This window comes from Pelodiscus sinensis, chromosome 6, assembly GCF_052426305.1.
Source record: "Pelodiscus sinensis isolate ZL-2025 chromosome 6, ASM5242630v1, whole genome shotgun sequence".
NCBI lineage: Eukaryota > Metazoa > Chordata > Testudines > Trionychidae > Pelodiscus > Pelodiscus sinensis.
Window position 1 is genome coordinate 64,238,342 of NC_143057.1, and position 18,990 is coordinate 64,257,331.

Genomic DNA, 18,990 nt, shown 5'->3' on the forward strand with positions numbered 1-18,990 from the left:
GTTTCTCTTAAGTTATACACCGTGAAAGAGATTTTAAAAATAAATTAAGACAATGTGCACTTTCTGTCTTTAAAACATGTTGTGTAGAAATAGAATTTAAGCTTTTTGCATGTCTCATGTTACTTTACATTTTGTTAATATTACTATTACAGTTGTATTAAAAAAAATCAGGAAATTTAATCCATTCAACTGGTAATCTGTGGTGTCAAAGGTGCTGTCTTATTCTGCACTTTTTCACTGTCCAGTTATTACTTGAAAAACACTTAATGGAAGAAAGTCTTTTCTGAACTAGTATCTAATTTGTCATTCAGAGAAGAGTCAGGATTAGCTCAAGATAATGCATGATTTATTTTAAATGTAGTTTTTGAATGCAACAAAACCTTGAATTCAATAGAGTTAATAAGATTACATTTTCACTTCATGACACATCAAACCTGACCTTTATTATGTTTTGACTTCCAGACTAATTTCCGACAATGAAACTTGAGGCTGAGGAAAGTATTGCCTTCATAAAATGACCGATGATTAGTAATAATATGTATTTAAACAATCTTTGGATCTAGGTGTGGTACTTCAGCTAGGACAGGAAACGTACAGATCTCAATTTATGCCAATCTGCTGTTGCATTTTCACATTTCTTACATGTTTATGAAATGGCTTGAATGAGCGTTGAAATTTGGTTGCAGAACATTTTTAATGAACATACATGATGAGGCCATACAGCCTTGTCATAAAGTAGCTCACTGCACCTCATCCAAACTTGCTTTTGTTAAAACTTCACTTTAGCACACTACTGTTGGAGGCTGAATATATTACATTCTTTTCAATTTGAAATATCTTTATGGCCTTCTGTCCCCATTGTTGTCTCTAGCTTTTTTGACAGAAGCTGGGAATGGGTGACCTGGATTGAAAGCATGAAGAATGATATTATTGCAAGTTGTCCTCAGCTCTAGTGACTCCATAGACATTGCTACATTTACATTTTTCTATAATATTGCCCTTGTATCAAGTAATCACGGTACAGTATGTCCAAGCCATGAGACTTTCAGATTCCTTAAATCTCCACTCACTCCATCCCATCTCTTTCCTTCCATAGACTCCTTGATAATTAACAGGCACAGAGATTCAAAACAGAAGCTGTTGCTGCTGATCCTGGGCTATGGAGTAGTTGGCAGTAGCAAGTTTTTAAAGAACAGACATGTCTTCATTCTTCTGATGTGTAGCCTCTCTGAGCAATACAGGGCTGGTTGCAGCAGTTTTTCCTTTAAATTGTGTTAGTCTCTAATTAACAGTAATAGAATAAGTTGAATATACTGTCAGAATGATCTTGCCAGAGTTTAGCATGCTACTTTGGGTCCCGCTTCACTACTAGTGCAAAATCAATGTCCTGAGCTTAATGTCAAAGTCTTCATGAGCAGGGTAGATTGATTTAAATCCCTCCCCCCCAATTGTGTAATTTTTTTATAGATTAATTTAGGTGGTAGTAGTATATAATACTTGATGCAGCAGCAGTGTATTAGCAATGGTATGAACTAAATTATATACGCAAACACAATAACACTTATTTTATTAAGTTACATCTTAAATACTACATAAATGTTTCACATTTGCAATTGTAGCAGTCTCCTGAGTTGCCAGCTGATGGCTGTCCTGTAACTTTTTTTTAATTTTCAAATTTTATTAACTCTAGTGTTCTGAGGACTTGAATGTTAAATGTACAATGTCCTTAAAACTTCTACAACGAGCTCTCATTTTTCCCATTGTCATTTTGATGCAGATCTGATTCCAAGTTACCCTGCAAAAAGTCCATACTTCACAAAAAAGCACCTTCCTCAACAATCATCTCCTACTCTACACTTTCTTCCAGACTACCATTTTGACAGATTTGTTGAGGGTTGTGAACCACCATTGAGGGCCTTTTAAACCATCCTGAGGATCTTTACAAAGGTCTCCTCTGTTATCACATCTCACTTGCATCCATGGGAAATAGCCATCTTTCCATATTTGGATCATTGGCTCCTCAAGGGTCACTTCCTCTTCAAGGTCCAGTGGAGCAACCAGCAAGAACCTAACCTTATTTTACTCCCAAGGCCTTTGTCTAAATGTGGAGAGGTCTGCCCCAAAACCAGAGTGGCCCTGATGAAATCTGTTCACTATAATAACTCCTTCAATGCTAGAGCCTGCCTACGTACAGTACTTATAGACAGGTTCTCCATGATAGCTAGTCTCATCCCCACACAATAATAGAACCAATAATCCACATCAAGGACTTTCCTGCATTTCTTAAGCCACATGCTGGCCTGCATGTTTGCAGTGCCTCACCGAGGACTACATCTTTCAGGCCTGTCTTAGGGCTGTTTACTGTCCCAAACAGTATTTTCAAATGATTGACCATAGCTCCCAGCATTCCCAACTCCATCGGCAGGTGGAAGGAGCATCTCAAAGTCTGTGTGGAAGTTCTATTTTCATTTCAGGGGTTACTACTACCTGTGCCTCACTTGTAGGTCAGGGTGCCCACCTCCAAGGCTCAGGTCAAATGGCCTACTCAAAAAGCTTCTCTACTCATCAATGTTTTCTAACTGCTGTGGTGAATACTTCCTTTGAAACATCAAGGGCCTCCCAGATAAATTTATACTAGACAACAGAGCAGCAGTGTACTGTATAATTCCTAACATTGTCAAGGTGGAAGGAACGTCCAAATCATTATACAGAATCACTATGAATGTGAATTCATACTGCATAGAAATCTCAATGTTTCTGGGCTTGCAAGAATATCACAGCAGATTATTTGAGCAGGCACTTCCAAATGAAGTATAAATCAGAACTCAGCAAATTGGTCTGTCAGAACAGTGTTTCTCAAAGTCAGATCAGGGGTTCTCATAGGGGACTTGAATCACCCTGACATCTGTTGGGAGACCAATACAGCAGCACACAGACAATCCAGGAAGTTTTTGGAGAATGTTGGAGATAACTTCCTGGTACAAGTACTGAAGGAACTGACCAGGGGTCAAGCAGCTTGACCTGCTGCTTACAAACAGGGAGGAACTAGTAAGGGAAGTATATGTGGGTGGGAAGCAGTGATCTTGAGCTGGTAGATTTCAGGACCCTGACAAAAGGAAGAAAGGAGAATAGCAAAATACACACCTTGGACTTCAGAAAAGCAGACTTTGATTCTGTCAGAGAACTGATGGGCAGGATCCCCTCGGATGTTAACATGAAGGGGAAAGGAGTCCAGGAGATCTGGCAGTATTTTAAAGAAGCCTTATTAAAGTTACAGGAAGAAACCATCCCAATGCACAGTAAGAAAAGCAAATATGGTAGGCAACCAGATTGGCTTACTGGGGAAATCCTTGGTGAGCTTAAACATAAAAAGGAAGCTTATAAGAAATGGGAACTTGGACAGATAACTAAGGAGGAGTATGAATATATTGCTTGAAAATGCAGGGGAGTAATCAGGAAGGCAAAAGCACAATTGGAATTGCAGCTAGCAAGGGATGTGAAAAAGAAAGGTTTCTACAGGCATGTTAGTAATAAGAGGGTAATCAGAGAGAGTGTGGGGCTCTTACTGGATGAGGGAAGCAACCTAGTGACAGATGATGTGGGAAAAGCAGAAGTACTCAATGCTTTCTTTGCCTCTGTCTTCACAGACAAGGTCAGCTCCCAGACTACTGCACTAGGTAACACAGTATGGGAAGCAGATGGGCAGCCCTCGGTGGAGAAAGAACAGGTTAAGAATTATTTAGAAAAGCTAGACATACATTAAATCCGGACCCATGGATTTGTGTATCCGAGGGTACTGAGGGAGTTGGCAAATATCATTGCAGAGCCTTTGGCCATTATCTTTGAAAAGTCATGGAGATCAGGAGAGATCCTGGATGATTGGAAAAAGGAAAATGTAGTGCCCATCTTTAATAAAGGGAAGGACAAATCAGGGAACTACAAACCAGTCAGCCTTACCTCAGTCCACAGAAAAATCCATTTTGAATCACTTGGAAAAGAGGAAAGTGCTCAGGAATAGTGAACATGGATTCACCAAGGGCAAGTCATGCCTGATTAGCGTCTATGATGAGGTAACTGCCTCTGTTGACATGTGGAAGTCAGTGAATGTGTGATATCTTGACTTTAGCAAAGCTTTTGATATGATCTTCCCTTTTCTTTGGCACTGCTGAAGCCACATCTGGAGTATTGCATCCAGTTCAGGGGCCCCGCTACAGAAAAGATGTGGGCGCATTGGAAAGGGTCCAGTGGAGGGCAATCAAAATGATTAGGGGGCTAGAGCACATGACCTATCAGGAGAGGCTGAGGGATTTGGGCTTATTTAGTCTGCAGAAGAGAAGAGTGAGGTGGGATTTGATAGCAGCCTTCAACTTCCTGAAGGGAGGTTCCAAAGAGGATGGAGAAAGGCTGTTCTCAGTAGTGACATATGGCAGAACAAAGAGCAATGGTCTCAAGTTAGAGTGGGGAGGTCTAGGTCGGATATTAGGAAAAACTGTTTCACTAGGAGGGTGGTGAAGTACTGGAAAGGTTACCTAAGGAGGTGGTGGAATCTCCATCCCTAGAGGTTTTTAAGTCTCAGCTTGGCAAAGCCCTGGCTGGGATGATTTCGTTGGGATTGGTCCTGCTTGGTTTGGTTTGGTTTCTATTTAGCTCTTATTTTAACCAACTGGTTCACTCATATTTAAAATTTTCATCCTGTTTTTAGCAACAACTTCATTCTGGAAAAATCCCTTGGGATTTTATATAATTAGTTACACTGACAGTAGGCTTCATAGAAAGTGAATAAGATGTATGACAAAAGAAAACAAATAACACTTCAGTAGTAACAGGTAGTTAGGGAGGTCTACAAATTGAATGGCAGGTATATGCAATCAAGAGACTTTCATTAAACACCTTATAGCTCATAAATTTGAACTATGAATTACTTAAAATTTGTAAGATGTGTTAACGGGTTATGACAAAGGTGAAGTCTTATAGATGTTTGTAAGCATCTCCAAGTAAATAATTAAAAAGCAAGATAAGTAATACACTAGGTCAATGGAAATATATCTGATCTTTACTCAGTTTTAAGAGGTCTTTGTTTGACCTTAGGATTTATTTTTAAGTGAAATCAAAAAATGAGCCTTTATCTTATCTGGAGAGTTTTTTTGGAATTATAATTTCAAATATGGGGGGAATAATTGATCCTTCCTTCTTTCAAGGTAAATATATTGAATTCCATGTGTGCACATGCATATCAATCGTTTTGACACATCCTTTTAAAAAATGGATAATACCTGCTTGGAGTGGGCATTAGAGTCTGTATTTTTTCCTGAAAATACAGAACCGATTCGGTGTCTTGGAATACAATGTTTGCACACTTTTGCAGTGAACTGATGGCCTGTTGTCTTTGTCTGTTGATGCTACGTGGAAATTAGTACTGGGTGAAAGGCAATAGATATCTAATATAAAATATTGATTGTGACAAACAGTAAAGCACATGTAAACACCCTCTTGTGCAACATGATGCCAGTGGCAGAATTAAATTGGTGTAAGGTAGAAGTAACCAGATTAACATCACAGAGGAAATTCTCTGTGCCAGATACTGTGCAAATGACAGAAAGCCTTTTGAAAAAGATTATTCATTTGCTGAATGGAAAGTAAACAGATATCAACAGAAGTGAGGCTGTTCCCCACTGTCAATTTAAACAACAAGATATGAAGCAATAAATGGTTCAAATTACCAGGGTTCACTGTTCTAGCTTCAAACTGAGTTAGATTTCTGCCATTTTTTTCTTTAATCCTTCTACTCATTTTGGGCAGTATTAGAATAAACGAAGAACCTATAATAATAAATATTGGCAAAAAGCTGCCACATGCTAAAATATGACAATAGAACTGTAGCAAGTAATGTTTAAGACAAGGCAGCAGGAATTGTATCTATAAGCACCAATCCTCAAGACTACAAGCAGAATTCATATAAGCTCAATCATGACAAAGTTGATGTATAGTATGCATTGTAACATCTTTAGGAGGGACATTACTATAGAGATAGTCCTCTGCTTTCAGTGCACAATATATATCTATTACAGGAGAGGGAGAAATATAAATATGAAGTTGTGACGCATCCTGATAACAAAGATTTTACATTTATTGGAAGAATACAGTAAAAAGAGGGACTGCAGCTCATTAGTGATAATTGGTCCATCAGAAGAGACAAGAAGCTATTGAACAACCTGCAGTTTACTGATCTACTATTTTGTAACAGACTAGGAAAAAATCTTAGCTTAAGTTCAAAAGAAGTATAACTTTTATATATATAAAAAATAGCAAATAAATAAGAGTAAAAATGCATATGTGTTAAAATTATAAAGGAAAGAAAACTAACCTATATTACACAGCTATCATTTTTAGACTTGTTTAATCTGTATTTAAACTTACACAAGGCTTTCTCTCCGCTTTTGGGAAGAAGCACCCATTTCCAGTGTTATGTTTTTTCCATTTGTTTCATAAATATATTTTTTAAACAACAGAAAGCATAAAAGGTGCTTTACCTTATATTAAACTTGCTGGTGCATTCACTGGCACTAAATGAAAAAAAATCTAAATACAGTTAAAAATTGTAAACTACATCAGTGCCCTCCTACTCAAGGCTACCGGTATCAAAAGTCTAACATATTGCAATGGTATGTCAATGACTCTTTCTCTCCTTTCCCCGCCTAACCAATTTTCCACCAGGCTTTTATACAACAGAAAACTAACACATAATTGGAAAGACAGTGCCCCTATAACTGTCACCTCAACTGTCCTTTCTGGAAACATCTTGATTGTACACAATTGTGCAATTGCTGTGGGGATGACAACTAAATGATACAAAATGTGTGTTTGTGATTTTCAAGACTTTTGTAGGGTGTTTTTGGAATCAATAGGTCAGATTAACTCTTTGGGCTGTTATTTCTTGGCTATGTCATTTGTGTTAACAATGCCCAACCCTAGACCTAGTCCTTTTCCATTAGGCTTTTCTGTGTTCTTTAGCTTTTAGGGGGAGAACCTCTAATAATCAGATGGGGAAACGTGCTGCAGGGAATATGTTTGTTAGCCATGATTATTATGCTGCTATATTAAGAATCGATGGACATCTTAATTGGATGCATCTTGGCTCTCCTGTGGTGAGAGAAGTTGGATCTCTTGCACAGTGAATATGCAGGAAGTTTTGTCTAAACCTTCTCCCATGTGCACCAGTATAGAACTTGGCAAATTGCTGTCACTAGCAATCTGTGGGAACTGGAGTTGTCCATAGCTGCAAGCTAGCATGGGTAAGCCAGGAGGGGGCAGGATAAGATTTCTACTTCTCCTGTGTCAGTTAGCACTTGGTAGCAAGTGCTGGGGGGAACACAGTGCACATTTCATTAATGGATGTATGGAATGCTACAGGGAGCACTCCCAGAAGCAGTGCAGTGAGGCAGCCGGGCTACATCTGATCTATATAAGCCCCTCAGAATGCCAAAAAGCCCCTCTCTTTGTCTGCTATAGTCTACTCAGCCCTTCCCTAGTATTCCGGAGAGAAGTGGGGCACAATTTAAACCTTACATGCAACACTATTTTAATGAATATCTTTAGTGATTAAAAGAAAAGCCACATATCTGTTAAGGAGAAAACTATATGCAAGAGACACTGATATACTTAATTTTTTTTAACCAAAAGTGACTGATTATGGCATTACTGATATTTGAGCCAGCTGAGCCATCTGCTGAGGAAAATTAATTAAAATCTATTAAATTGGTCACCTAAAAGCCAGTCACTTTGCATATTAAATGTCCTGTAAACACAATATTTCATGGACTAACAAGCCGTAAGTTCTTAGTCTGCAAGTCTCAGATTCAGTATCTGCAGAGCTAAATGTTATGTGATGTAAGCAAGGAAACCAGGCCTCTAAAAACAAAATGGATGACACTAAGAATGATGATTATTTAAGAATGCAGAACAGGTTTGGAGTTCTGAAATAGGCTAAAAGAAGAACACATTTCCTTAATGAGGCTCAGTGGAAACAGTGGTATCAACACTCAGTTCATTTGGAACTGGTCTGTTGACTATAATTGAAGCAGGGTAAATCTCTGTGCCGGTGGGCAGTGTTAATTACATGTCACTCCTCAAAGATGAGGAACAGAACATTGTGTGCTGCAAAGAAAACTTCAACAGCAGAATGTCACATACTTAACCTCCTTTTTTATATTAGAGTTAGCTTTCTTGAAGATGTCATTAGGTGAAACAGAAGGTGGACTGGGCATTCACCTTTCCCTTACAGTTACTTCAGGATGTCATACCTGTAGTAGTATTTTTCTGACTCTGGAAGTAGTGGATGTTGGGCCAAATGAAAGCTGGGATGAATTTGGAACTTTACTCTCTGAGTTGCTCTTAAGAGACAATGTAAAATGGGAGTATGTGAGGGATATGGAAGCATCTCATTCAAACAGAGGCCTGAAGACGACAATACTAAAGGTCAGACTGTCCTCTAAAAATAGTCTTGAAGTGAAATTTTGTTGGCTTCATGTGTAAGTGAAATTGTGCTAAAGTCAGTTGAATTGACTACAGCATGAGAGCAGAATTTGTACCTAAGATTGATCTTTTTGATAATCCAAGCACAATGATTAGTTTTACTGTGTGTATCCCATAATTGTGTTTTACATTAGTTTGTTGTAGGTGGTAGCTGGTGGTAGCTTCTAGTTTTGTTCTGCTGGTTTATTTAATTGAATACATATTTTTCAGCAGAATGATTTTTTTCTTGTTATTTCTTGATACATTTCAGGAAGACTGAATCTAATATGTCTGTACTGGCTTTTCAATAAGAGCAAAATTTCAGTTGTGATGTAGAGAATGCTTCCTCTGTAAACTAATAATCCAAGACTGACCTTTCTTTTTCTTGTTTGACATGCTGTTTTGCTTTTCACATATCACCTTGGCTTGGACTGTTGAGGGATTTTGGTGCTGGTGTGTGCTTTTCTGTCTGCTCTTACTACACAGCGTCAAAGTTTGGTGCAACGAGTTGCTCTACATGTTTAGAACCAGTTCTAAAATTATAGCACAGCTATGATGGCAATTTAGAATTATACTTCTAGGTTCTATTTTTTTCTAGCAGCAGTTGATTCTTTGTGAAGTAATGTGATTTCATTGTCCCTCATACTAGCCTGCAAGCATTTTCAGAATGAGAAGTAGTCTCTTAAGTTCACAGTTGCATGTAAAATGGTCCCTTGAGGTTTATGATCTAGCTATTTGTTTGCAAGGTGATTGCTTATAAAGATGCATGGGAGTATTCATTTTGTCAAAAACAAACCTCAAAAACAAAAATGACACCTCCCCCCATAAGAATAAAGATATCATCTTGCAGTTTTTTCACCTATTTTGGGTTGTGTGGCTTTAGCCTAGTTGATACTTTTGGCCATATTATTAAACCATTTCATAAAGAATGTGATCAGTACTCTCTGATTGGTAAAGACAGTACATTTATATCGAGATCTGTAAGTAGAGTGTGAAGTACATTCACAGAGAGATGAGGGGAAGCATCAAAAGTAACTACATACCGCTCTAGCCAGTATTGTGAATTGCTCTTTATGAACACTAAACTCTTTTAAAGTCTTTAAAATAAATCCTCTACTGTTTAGAAAGGTCAGAAAGCTCTGCCTTAGTGAAATAGTGTAGATGAAAGAAGAAGAATCTTCAAGCATGGCCAGTAATGAGAAATCTTCTTCAAAAAACAAAAAAATCAAAACTGTGGCCCCAGTCCTTTGATGGGAGTTCCATGCAAGGAGGGATTTCAGAATTTTAGTAAGAGAATTGTTTCTTTTCTTAAACATGCAATTTCTTCTTAATTTTAAATGTATATTTGTCCCACAATTCCCATCTTCTGAGATTTATGGATAGGAGCAGATATATGGAAATCATGTTTGTTTGTTTGTTTTTTATGCCATTATTTCCTTTATTCAGTGTTGAACCAACAATTTTTCTTTTCTGGGGTCAAACTAACATAGGCTACGTCTATACTGCTGGCAGTGAGTATGCAAATGAGGTGTGGTTTAGCATATCACACATCATTTGCATAATTTATGCACACTGTTTTTGCATGGAAAAATAGTTGTGTAGACTTCTTTTTGCGCAAAACCCGTTTTCTGCAAGATCCTTATGCCTCTGAATCATAACGATCTTGCAGAAAACAGGTTTTTTGTGCAAAAAAATAGTCCACACTACTTTTTTCCTGAAAAAAAGCATGCAAATGAGGCAGGGCAATATGCTAATCTGCACCTCATTTGCATACTCTGTTGTAGATGAAGCCACTGAGGGTTTGCTGTCTTGAGAAAGACAAGAATTAAAGGTGAAATCTCTAACTTCCCCTTCTGCCCCAACTGCTATGCTGTTGTACCTATAGTTTCAAGCAGCCATTAGTTCAAAATCAGATTTGTCACATCAAAGGAGAAATATCTTGCATATCAAGTAACTAATATTTTCAGGAATTTGGTGAAGTTTAGCAAAGTGGTTCAATGGGATCGAGTGCTGGATCCCGTGATTTCTGTGAGAGATTGAGAGCAAAAATTAGTTGAAATGGAAGATAATTATTCTTTGGGTTTTTTTAGTGAAAATGTAAACTATAAAATGTCAAAGCACATTAATGATCTGAAAACTCTGCTTTGCCTGTGGAAGTTTTAACAAAGTTTTAGAGACAGTATATATAAGAACAGAGTATTTTCAGGGGGTTCTGCTCCCCTGCCCCAAAGTACCCGCCAAGCTCACAAAACACTTGAACATTTTGCTGCCATAAGTGACCATCTGATCATTGAGGGGTGAAGAGAGACTTTTAGATAACTTGTACTGGAAAATATTAGGCCCAGATTTTTTTTTTTTAACTATTGTTAGGTCAGGTCTATTCTACAGACTTACATGGTTACAAGTACTCAATGGGGACAAAAAATCCATACTTGTGAGCAATTCATTTATACTGTCCCTAACCCCCGGTGTATACAGCACTACTAGAGCGGTGGCTGGAGCCTTGGGCCCTTTAAATTGCCACCGAAGCCTTGGGTGGCATGCTGTGGGTGGTGCCAAAAGGGCTGGGCCGGGTGGAGGAGAGTGCTGTCTGGGCAGCACTGAAGGCTGACTGCCCCAGTGTCTCCTTTTCTGCCCGATGCCTGCCCCTTCTGGGAGTGTAGAGCTGCTGCCTCCACTCCAGGGGCCCAGCATTTCTGTGAGCCCCTCTGTTGACAAGAGGATTTTCCCCATGAACACTGACACCACTTTTTGTAGAGGTGGATTAACTATGGTGATAGGAGCAGCTCTCCCATTGGTGTAATAGTTGCTGAAGACCTATCCTCAGCTTTTTTTTGACCCACAATAGCAGCACCATCATCTTTGTTAGTATAGTACCTAATCTACTTTTCTTGTGCATCTTCCCTCTTTCTTGCCCCCCCCCCCCTTTTGCTCTCTTTTTCTTTCTAATGGAAATATTGCTGGTATGTAATGTACATCATAGCTATTGTCATTCTTAAACTGTTTGTAAGATATCCTGCACAAACAGGCCAACACAATGAGGGAGGTAGAATACCACTACTTTATCTGAGTCTAGGGAGCTGTATTTCCTGCAGGTTTTATTAACTTTCTAGATTAGAAGATAAGAATGTGAGGGGGAAAAGTACTATTCTGGGCATCAGCTCAGACAGGTTATTTCTGAGGTTCCAAAAACAGGAAAGCACAGATCCCAGGGGAAAATGAACTCCTATCAGGAAAGGAAGAATGGGACAAACCAGATGTAAAGACCAAAAGTAGTGACTAAAAGCACAAGGACCAACATCTCATGAAAATAACTGACAAAATCTAAAGACAAATCAGCACATTTATTTTCAGAAGATGCTATATAATTTGAAGACTAAATAAAGTCTCAGGACACAACTTTGTCACCCTTTAACACTTTGCAAGGCTAATGGTGAAATGCTCCACGTGGTGCTTGTGTGATAAATGCAATGAACTGAAGCTGACATTTAAATCTGTGTTTGGTTTTCATGTCTGAGAGTGTGGTATGGTTTCACCCGAAGTACTTTCCTGCTTTATCTTTCATATCAAAGAAGAGAAGATACGCAATTTAGGTCTGCACTACTTTTATATTGCTACAGGGAAAGTTCAGCTGGCAATCACTACACCTCATCAGATTCAGAAAGGAAATATATTGGCAAGTGAGTGGCAGAAGAAAGGGCTTCAGAAAACTAACAGAGGGATTCTTTCTACTTCAGATTCTAATCTGCTTTCCTTTTGGTTGTTTTAATGCCTTCACTGTCAGAAATGGACATTATACTGAGCTATACTAGCTACTATCTCAAAAACCTTATGACATGTCCTCTGAATTATAAATAATAGTCCTTAATTAAATTATTATTTCTGTCCTTTCCTTTAGAAAACTGGGCAGTTTTTTTAAAAATCAGCAGACCTGTATTTTTCAAGCCTAATAATTTAAATTGACAAAAGATAAGTGAAGCAAAATGATGCCTGTTAGACAATCAACTGGCCAATCAGTAATGTTTAAATCTCTCCTCCTCTCATGATGCAAACCAGCAGCAGGATGTGGGCCTGAAAGACAATTTCCATCCAGCCACACTTGGGCTAAGGTATATACAGGACACTGTATGCCTTGATTTCATTTTCTAAATGTTCTGCTAGAACATCCTTTCTATAAGGGAGGATTGAGTTTGGGATATTTCTTCTTGAAACCTCTCTCATTCGTTCTACAGTGATTTAATCCATTTCCACGGGCACTGAATTTAGTTGCCCTCCTACAGCAGGGAGTATAAGGCCTGAATATAAAGAGGGCAGATGCCCTGCTGTTGGTGAGGCAGCAGGATGGACACACTACAGTCTGTACTCTGTACATCCCCAGAGCAATCATGGCTAAGTCAGTCAGAATGCTTCCAAGGATTGCCATTTCAGCATGGTTCTCTGTACCCCCACCACAATGGTTAATAGCCACAACCTGTACTAATTATCATAATACAGCATTAACCAAATCTTTAAAAAAAAACCTCTCATGTACTTAAAGTAATTAATTAGAAAAGGTGACCTTATTTCAGTGGCAAGCTTTCCTGCTTATCTATTGGGTAATGATACTGTAACAAACAAGTGTGTTTATGATGCAAACTATTCCATTGGTAATGAATAAGGTTATTGTTATCAAAAGAGGATCCTTACTTTTTTGATCCATCTCTCTCTCTTCTTGCTGCTTTATATAGTGTGCCATTAGCATCTCGGACATTCTATCAATTAACTGCTATTATGTCAGATTAAGACCTCCTCTTAAAAATCATAAGACTAATTTACAAGATACCTTATTTACACTATCCTTTCTCCCTGAAATATTTTTGAGGTACTGCTCTACCAGCAGGAGTGTTAATGTAGATCTCTGTTGTGTGACCCTTTCCAGAGCTGGTCCAGAAGATATGATAAGAATGCTGGCAGCCAGCCTAATTAGCTCACCATTGCTACTGCTGGTCTGACCTCTCATAAAAAAGGCTAGCATAGACAGGGTAAAGCATAAGGTACTGTTGGCAGCAAAGTAATTCACATGAACAAGGAGAAAGAGAAAACAGAGACAATCCCAAACTTGAATTTCAGATCTGAAAAACTCCAAGCTTTAGATTCAGCTAGAAATGTTGTGGCTGAGGCTCTTTAATTTGGGAGAGGAGGGGAGTTTACTGATATTTTTGATTAATAGCATTACAGTAGTAAAAATACCATAAATAATGTATATGATTTCACAATAAGTATATGCAGCATTTGAATAAGCACACCATTCATTATAAACAAACACAGCTGAGAGAAAAACAGTGAGGTACAGTAAACTTCTGTTTTCTTACAACTGCTTTCTGCCCTCAAAAGTCTGAGGTTTATTTTGTGAACAGCATTGTCTGGATGCTGTACTTCCTGACGCAGACAGCCTCTAAAGTATATTAAGACACTGAAAGCGAAACTTCAAAATAGAGGCATATTCTGTGATATAATTACAAAATGCACATCACAATTAAAACAAAAATGCAAAATGACCACAGTTACTAAATAATGTTGTTTACTTTTTCAATTTCGATTAAAAATCTAGGAACTGTGTGAAATGTAGACTGTACAAAAAGACTACACATCTGCTGAGGGCACACGTCTCTGTCTTGTTTTCAAACATGCTGTTTCTCAATATTGCACTTTCTATAAACCATGAACTCCATACATTTTAGAATCTTAACCAGGATGATGATTTCAAAACTAAACATTAAGGCTAGTTTTAAATGCTCAGTTTTGATTGTAAACAACTAAAACTGTACACTCATTATTGGCTTTCATGGGGCTTTAAAATAACCTTTTAAAAAGTTAAATGAAATATGACAGTAGCACTTTTCATTCCTTTATAATGCCTTGAAAGAGAAGAAATAATTTGTAACTGGATAGATCAATCTAAACTCCGTCTCATAAAATATACTTAAGAGGTTTTGACTTTTAGGGTACCGCTGTCTTACTATTTCTGTAACACTTAGGAGTATTTTCTGGGTAATAACCATCTGAATATTTCCAAAGTCCACTAGAACCCCTTACATGGAGTCAGTGCAGATGTCAGTCTATTTAAATATACTGAATTTCCAAAAGAAGACACACTTAATTTTGCTGCATCTTAAACAAAATGTACAAAAGTAAAATAGCCAATATTTGGTTAATTCATTAACAAAGCTAAGACTTTGTTAAACTACAGAGAAGACTTCAAAACTACAGAGAAGGCGGATAGTTGCAGCTTTGATTCCTGAATGCTATACCTGCCTTACATTCCTTAAATGGAAGAGTTTTTCTTTATACATTTTGTAGTCTTCCCTGCTGTATGCTTGTAAAGTTAAGAAAAGTAATTATAGACATGTATCTGGTATTGACTTAACTTCCTAAAGAACATAATTCCAATAATTACATGTGACAGATGGGACAAATAAATGATGTCACAAACACAACTGAATTAATGGTGAGAAAACAGTTTACATAAGTTTTTGTGAAAGCCAGATATGCCTATATTAAATTTATTCTATACCACTGAACTCATCCTGACAGTCTCCCAAAGGGTTATTAATCATGAATTGAATTCCTGTCTGCCTTAGGACAAAGAACACAGAATACTTAGATACTGCAGGTGTCCCATGTTTTGAAAAGCCTTTTCAATTTAAACAGATGTACGATATGAATTGCAAATGTTAACTGCTTAGATAAGTGAAAAATGAATGCAGTTTTTATCCTTTTACATCTGTAGATAAAAATCAGAATTGTCTGTCCTGTTAACTAAATTAAGACAAAAAGAACTGTTCTGTTTTCTTGTGAAAGGGTTGGATATATGCAGTCCTTTACAAAATAAGTCATCCATTTAAAAAAGCGTGTTAATCTAAGAAAAAGCCCATACGTTCTTGTCCTAACTTTTAGACATTAGCAATTACATAAGAGGACCTGCATTTGTGTCATTTATTGATTTGGAACTGCATTCTTCCTGGAGTTACAGTTGTACATTTCTGGCACTTTTATGCACTTCTACGCACATAAGCATGCCAGCTCATTAAGGTATAGAAAGAATTTTATGCCAGTGCTGAGTGACTAAACAATGTTTCTTACTGGCGTTAAGTATCTTTGGACCAAATGTGAGCACAGTGATAATTAAATGTGCTCAGTATTTATGTAAAGGAACTACATTAATTTTCCTTTATTTTCAGTTTCTACTCCATATTCCCAATGTATTTCTTTTTTTTACCCTCAGAACAAACCCAGCCTGCTAACAAGTCCACCTACAATGAAAAAGGTATTCTCTAACATGTTGCTTCATTGTTCATTTGGGCACTTATTTTAATAGATACTGGTTGAAACTCTCAGCCTACAAATACTTCAGTCACACACACATTCCTTTCACTACTACTACAAATACACTTTAAAGAGCAGTTGTGCTCTGGACAATAGAAGAGTCACCATAATATAAATAAAATGTAATGCAGCCACAAGAAGGATATAGGGCCATTAAAAGTTCCAAATTCTGTTTTTCTTTCATACCTGTTTTAGTCATTTGGTCTGGCAGTTTACTCCTTGTTAACACAGCTTGGGCTGATAACTATTTGATACTTATTGGAGACAGGCCTACATCAAAACCATAGTCTCCCAAAGTTTGGATCCCAGATCATAACTTGTTTCTGAAGTCATGGGTCTCTATGGCAGTCAGGAATCCTTATCTGGGCCTTTTGTGGAGATAGGTCCAAGCCACAAACTAATTGTGCCTTTCCCCCCAAAGACTGATTAGCTTTTATTGATCTTATAGAAATACAATTTTATACCAGTCTTTGACAGTGAGTATGCAAAACTTTTTTTTTTTAACGGAGAACAAATCTGAATGCAGCTAAAGAAACAGTTCTACAGATGGATATTTCTACTATATACCTTGTTCAGCCTTTCAGAGGTTTAAAACGGTTAATATTTCTTCCTGCAATTGAGATATAGCCTTTTTCTTTGTGACATTATGAATGGAAAGTTCTTCCTTAAGCATATCCTTTTGCTGACTCCAACAGCATGCAAAAAAGGAATACCATTTGAAATTTGGAGGAAAAAAAAAAGTTCAGAAACCTACCAGAGAATTTCCAATTCACTTTTTCTTTTACTCCATTTAAAATCAGTGCTACCCGCTACCTTCATTGCATGCACTATTGCTCTCAAATTTGCTTCCTGATGACCGCTTTTCTATATGTGTACATTCAAAAACCAAGTGTTGTCATCTTCTGCTTGTACTTTCCAAGGCAGATGATTTGGAGTATTTCCTGACAGACATATATAATACGTGGCATTTTAGAAAAATACTAGCCCATCAAAGGAGATGTATGCATATTGATTCCTGATAAACTGCTGCTTTTTTCCTCTGAAAAAATAAGTGTCCAAAGGTGAACATATTTACTATGATGGAAGCAACTGTAAGAAATCTAAGGAGGTGCTTGTAAATCATGTGAATATTATTCTATGAAAACTGTATGGATTTCTTTGTTCAAAAACAATACATGCACATCCAGAATCTTAATGCATGTTCTTTCTAAGCAAAATATCAGTTGCAGAAACGATTTAAAAATATCAAGTTCCTAATTGAAATATTATTAAAAAATTGTGGTCCTTAGGTTTAAGGTCTTCAGAAATATTACACGGCCATCATATTTTAGTGCCACTGGAGCTGACATCCGTCACTGGGATAACAAATTAATAATGCAGCATAAAGTAGAAAATCTTTAGAAAAAAGTTAGCTATTCAAAAGAGTTGTATGCATATTGATTCCTGATAAACTGCTGCTTTTCTCTAGCAGTTAATCACTGTAAAATAGATGGGAGTCAAATCTATAATATCATGTTCTATGTACATGTATCCTAAATGACAGTATCAATGTAACTGTATAACACTCATTTGGAATAATTGTCTTTTTTTAATGTATGCTTAGACATTTTCCAAGATAGTGTGCACATGCGTGCGCGCGTGCGTACACACACATATATATAAAAGAGTTAATTTTAAAAAATAACCCTAGAAGAATATTGCAGATATTGTGGTATAACGCTTAGTGTTTGAGGGAAAAATGTTTTTCAACGAAGTAATAAGAGTCCTGTAGGTTGAGTTTGTCACTACTTTATCACTATGTCACTTTCTTTTTGATTGACGATAGTTCTTTCTGAATCTCACTGAATTTTGGTCGGTTTTCAGGTTTGTAGTCCCAGCACCGCTGCATTATTTTATATATTTCCTCTGGGCATTTTTGAGGGGCTGGCATTCGATATCCTGACATGAAAAAATAAAAAGTAAAAAAGTTTAGAATTCCAAAGTAATATAAATTGAACACGTGTTTATAAAATGAAAAATAAGGAACCATAATTAAAAATTAATGAGCAAAGTTCCTTGAGGTCACTGCACACACAATTTTGAGGTCAAATGTATTCATCTTCTGTGTATAAATTAGATGATTTTCACATTATGCTAATGTACCTGAGTAGCAAATTAAACTCTGCTAAGATTGAGAGAGGTAAATTGTCAGTATGCTTCTCCTGCCTCCTGTCTACCATTTGCCTAAAAATTCATGCTCCCCATCCTAGGAAAATGATTAGGCCCTCTTCCTTTCAAGTCCCATCTTTTTATCATTAAAATCTAACAACCTGTAGCAATGCTAATAAATGTAAAACACATTTACTTTAAAATTGCATGTGGCTTTCTCTGCTGCCCCTTTTTTCTATTTGTGTTCCATTCCCATTTTTTGTTTTCTTTCCATTTTGATTTCCTTTGCCTCTCCATTTTTATATTAAAAAAGTCAGCTCTCTTTCCATCCTCTCATTTACTTTTCTTTCCCTATATCCAAGTCTCTTGTGCCTCCTCATTCTGTGGATATTAGGAAAGTGGTGAATGTGGTGTATCTTTATTTTTGCAAAGCTGTTGATACGGTCTCCCACAGTTTTCTTGCCAGAAAATTGAAGTGGTATGGTTTGGATGACTGGACAATAAGGTGGATAGAAAACTGACTAGATCGTTGGGCTCAACAGATAGTGATCAACATCTCAGTGTGCCTCGATGGCAGCTGGTGTCATCTGATAACAAGTGCAGTGCCCCAGGGGTTGATTCTGGGACTTGGTTTGTTTTAATGATCTGGATGATGGGATGGATTGTACCCTCAGCAAGTTTGCAGATCATACTAAGCTGGGAAGAAAAATATGCTGGAGGTTAGAGAGAGTACCCAGAGTGATATAAACAAATTGGAGGGTTGAGCCAAAAGAAATCTGATGAGGCTCAACAAGGACAAGTGCAAAATTCTGCACTTAAGATGGAAGAATTCCATGCACTGCTACAGCTTGAGGACTGACTGGCTAAGTAGCAGTTCTGCAGAAAAAGATGTGGGGATTACAATGAATGAGAATCTGGATATGAGTCACCAGTGTGCCCTTGTTGTCAAGTAGGCTAAAGGCATAC

General features: G+C 37.4%; 1 protein-coding gene across 6 annotated transcripts in view; it reads right to left on the bottom strand.

Moving 5' to 3' along the window:
* Positions 1-1,550: 1,550 nt before the first annotated feature.
* Positions 1,551-18,990, bottom strand: part of FER (FER tyrosine kinase) — a 340,298-nt gene continuing 322,858 nt past the window's right edge. For all 6 annotated transcript variants that reach the window (XM_075932044.2, XM_075932041.2, XM_075932046.2 and 3 more), the window contains one exon: positions 1,551-17,814. In XM_075932044.2, coding sequence (XP_075788159.1) covers positions 17,672-17,814 — 143 coding nt within the window. In that variant the 3' untranslated portion in view covers positions 1,551-17,671. The remainder of the gene's footprint in view (positions 17,815-18,990) is intronic.